The sequence below is a fragment of the Erigeron canadensis genome, chromosome 1 (assembly GCF_010389155.1).
Source record: "Erigeron canadensis isolate Cc75 chromosome 1, C_canadensis_v1, whole genome shotgun sequence".
NCBI lineage: Eukaryota > Viridiplantae > Streptophyta > Magnoliopsida > Asterales > Asteraceae > Erigeron > Erigeron canadensis.
Genome location: NC_057761.1, coordinates 57,829,224 through 57,832,938, shown reverse-complemented (window position 1 = coordinate 57,832,938; position 3,715 = coordinate 57,829,224). Strand labels below are relative to the sequence as shown.

At 33.2% G+C, this 3,715-nt stretch overlaps 1 protein-coding gene across 1 annotated transcript; it reads right to left on the bottom strand.

The window, feature by feature from the left end:
* On the bottom strand, nucleotides 1-3,715 carry LOC122609057 (elongation factor 1-alpha). The gene is made up of 3 exons (XM_043782384.1): nucleotides 3,634-3,715; nucleotides 1,680-2,153; nucleotides 1-1,180 (listed from the first exon to the last, which is right to left on the bottom strand). The coding sequence occupies exons 2-3, from the start codon at nucleotides 2,139-2,141 to the stop codon at nucleotides 293-295; spliced, it is 1,350 nt and encodes a 449-aa protein (XP_043638319.1). The 5' UTR covers nucleotides 2,142-2,153; nucleotides 3,634-3,715; the 3' UTR covers nucleotides 1-292.

The following is a 3,715-nucleotide window of genomic DNA, read 5'->3' as shown; positions in this document are numbered from 1 at the left end:
TAACAAGAAAATTTCCCAAAAGGGCATAGAAGTTCATAATACCAGACTTCAAAGAGTTTTGCCAACAAACCACAAACTCAAAGTAGCAACATAACCACAAAAATCTGGATATTGAAAACTTCCATCACCGTCATCAAGCAACATGTTGCTCGATACCTCCACCCATCCTCACAAGTGAGGCTAGAGTACAGCAATGCAAGTTCCAAAACCAAATACCAAAATTTCTAAACCATAAGGAAAAATAAACATAGTCACTAAAGATAATAGAAACAAACAGATAATAGCAAATCCTTCACTTGGCCCCCTTCTTCACTGCTGCCTTGGTCACCTTAGCTCCAGTTGGGTCCTTTTTGTCCACACTCTTGATGACACCAACAGCAACGGTCTGCCTCATGTCCCTAACAGCAAATCGACCAAGAGGAGGGTACTCAGCAAAAGTCTCCACAACCATCGGCTTAGTTGGAAGCATTTTAACCATTCCAGCATCACCGTTCTTCAAAAACTTAGGCTCCTTTTCTAGCTCCTTTCCTGACCGACGGTCAATCTTGGTCAAAATTTCACTAAACTTGACAGCGATGTGAGATGTGTGACAGTCCAGAACTGGAGCATAACCATTTCCAATCTGACCAGGATGGTTCATGATAATAACCTGAGATGTGAAACTTGCAGCACCCTTAGCAGGGTCATCTTTGGAGTTGGATGCCACATAGCCACGCTTGAGATCCTTGACAGCCACATTCTTGACATTGAACCCAACATTGTCACCAGGAAGAGCTTCAGATAAGGCTTCGTGATGCATCTCAACTGACTTGACTTCAGTGGTCAGACCAGTTGGTCCGAAGGTTACAACCATACCAGGTTTTATAACACCGGTTTCCACACGTCCCACAGGCACAGTTCCAATACCTCCAATCTTGTACACGTCTTGAAGTGGAAGACGAAGTGGCTTGTCAGATGGTCTCTTGGGCTCATTGACATTGTCAAGAGCTTCAAGAAGAGTGGGTCCTTTGTACCAATCAAGGTTTGTTGACCTCTCAATCATGTTATCTCCTTCAAAACCAGAGATGGGAACAAAGGCAATTTTCTCTGGGTTGTACCCAACCTTCTTCAAGTAAGATGAAACTTCCTTAACAATTTCATCGTATCTAGCCTTGGAGTATTTCGGAGTGGTTGCATCCATCTATAAAAAATAAAACAGCAAATCAGCATTTTAAGCAAGAATAGCAGTAGACTTTCAACCCGTTCAAAATGAACGGACGGTCAATTCAAATCATGTTATGTAAGGATAACAGAAGGTTATACAAAATGCAAAAACCTAAAAGGTACAGTAAGATGCAAAAACCTAAAAAACCTAATGAAAGCACTAGAGTAACACTTTATCACTAAAGATATCAAATATAAATCACATATGCAAGAAAATTTTATGGAAAAACTTATTTGGAGCACAAAACAAATCCTACCAACAGATGACTACTTGATTCATATTCCATATTGAACTATTCCAAACTCAACAGACACATACCAAAAACGGCCATTTTAATGCAAATCCGTGTTAAGTTGCTAACCCATAACCTAAACTGTCCATATAGGTACTTCTAACTAATTAGAATAATAACAAAAATTAAACATGTAGATTTAGAGAAAAATATGCAAAAAAGTCATAACAATAAAAGCTTCACCTTGTTGCAACAGCAGATCATTTGCTTAACACCAAGAGTGAAAGCAAGAAGAGCATGCTCACGGGTCTGACCATCTTTGGAAATACCAGCCTCAAAACCACCAGTGGTAGAGTCAATGATCAAAACAGCACAATCAGCTTGAGATGTGCCAGTAATCATATTCTTAATAAAATCACGATGTCCGGGAGCATCAATGACAGTGCAGTAGTACTTGGTAGTCTCAAACTTCCATAGAGCAATATCAATTGTGATACCACGCTCACGCTCAGCCTTAAGTTTGTCAAGAACCCATGCGTACTTGAATGACCTTTTGTTCATTTCAGCAGCTTCTTTCTCGAACCTTTCAATAACACGCTTGTCAATTCCTCCAAGCTTGTAGATCAAGTGACCAGTTGTGGTTGACTTGCCAGAGTCAACATGGCCAATGACCACAATGCTGATGTGAACCTTTTCTTTACCCATGATGAGAAATCACTGCCACAAACAAATTTAAATACTATAACAGCATTATCAACATTAAAAGCACAACACAAACAGATCAACTGTAACAGGACATGCATCAGCAACATATGATACAGTTTACATATACTAGCAGACCACAAGAACAAATCAGTAAATGAAATATTGTATTTAAAACAAACTGAACAACGAATATATAACCTGTTTAAACAAGTATCCGTCCACAATAAAAAATATATATATAAACTTTTATAAAATTAAAAAAAAAAAAACTAAAATCATTATATTATCTTAAAATCCAAGGTAAAATATTGAAAAAATTCAGCATTTATTGTTTAGAAAACATATATATTATAAATAACAAGATGATGTAGAAAAAAAAAGCTTCAATAAACATAACTAAATTCCATAAAATTAGAAAGAATCAATCCACAAAATAATTCATTGAAACAACCATATTAGCAAAAACAGCATATTAATTAAAAAAAAACACAGCCCGAACGATATAAAATACTTCACAAACTGAGATATCCTAAAAGATTAGCATAATCATCGCAACTAAAAACTTAGAATCATGTGACTATAACTTATAAGCATATAGCAACGAAAATAATCAACTTATTCACTAAAACTTTAATAGAAAAATACATGTATAGATTTTAAAATATACAAATACAAAAATCAGGTAAGTATAATCATAAAGCCCGCAGTGAAAAAACAAGCAGATCAGAAGCAGTTACTAAACCTAAATCATGTAATTGCATAATAAAAAATAAATACTAAAGTAAAAATTATTAAATATAATAAATAAGTAAGTAATTAAGCTAAATTTTCATATAATATTCATTTAAATCTGTATAAAACTCATCTATATAACAGAAAATAGGTTTTAAAAATATACATAAATAAAATCAGGTAAGTATAATCATAAAGCCCGCAGTGAACAAAATAAGCAGATCAGAAGCAGTTGCTAAACTTAAATCATGTAATTGCATAATAAAAAAGAATTACTAACGTAACAATAATTAATGTAGTAATATATAAACAAGTAATTAAGCTAAAATTTCATATAATATTTGTTAAAATCGATATAAAACTCATTATATAACATAAATAGATTTTAAAATATACATAAATAAATCAGGTAACTATAATCATAAAGCCCGCGGTAAAAAAAATAAGCAGATCAGAAGCGGTTACTAAACCTAAATCATGTAATTGCATAATAAAACAAATAATAATAACGTAAAATTAATTAATACTCATCTAAAATATAAAAAGTAATTAAGCTAAAATTTCATATGATAGTCGTTAAAATCGGTATAAAACTCATCAATATATAACACAGATAAAAACGCTTCATCCGCAAGATATAAACATATTAAACATAGATATACAGAATATGTGTATATAAATTATATAATTGTAAGAATAGAAAAATATATGATATTAAGGATTAAAGAGTGATAATAAGGTTTAAAAGAATAGAGGATACCTCTGTGTAATTGGGTTTTGGCAATTTGAGAGAGAGAGAGAGAGAGCGATATGAAAATTGTGAAAATTGACTGCAAATGGTG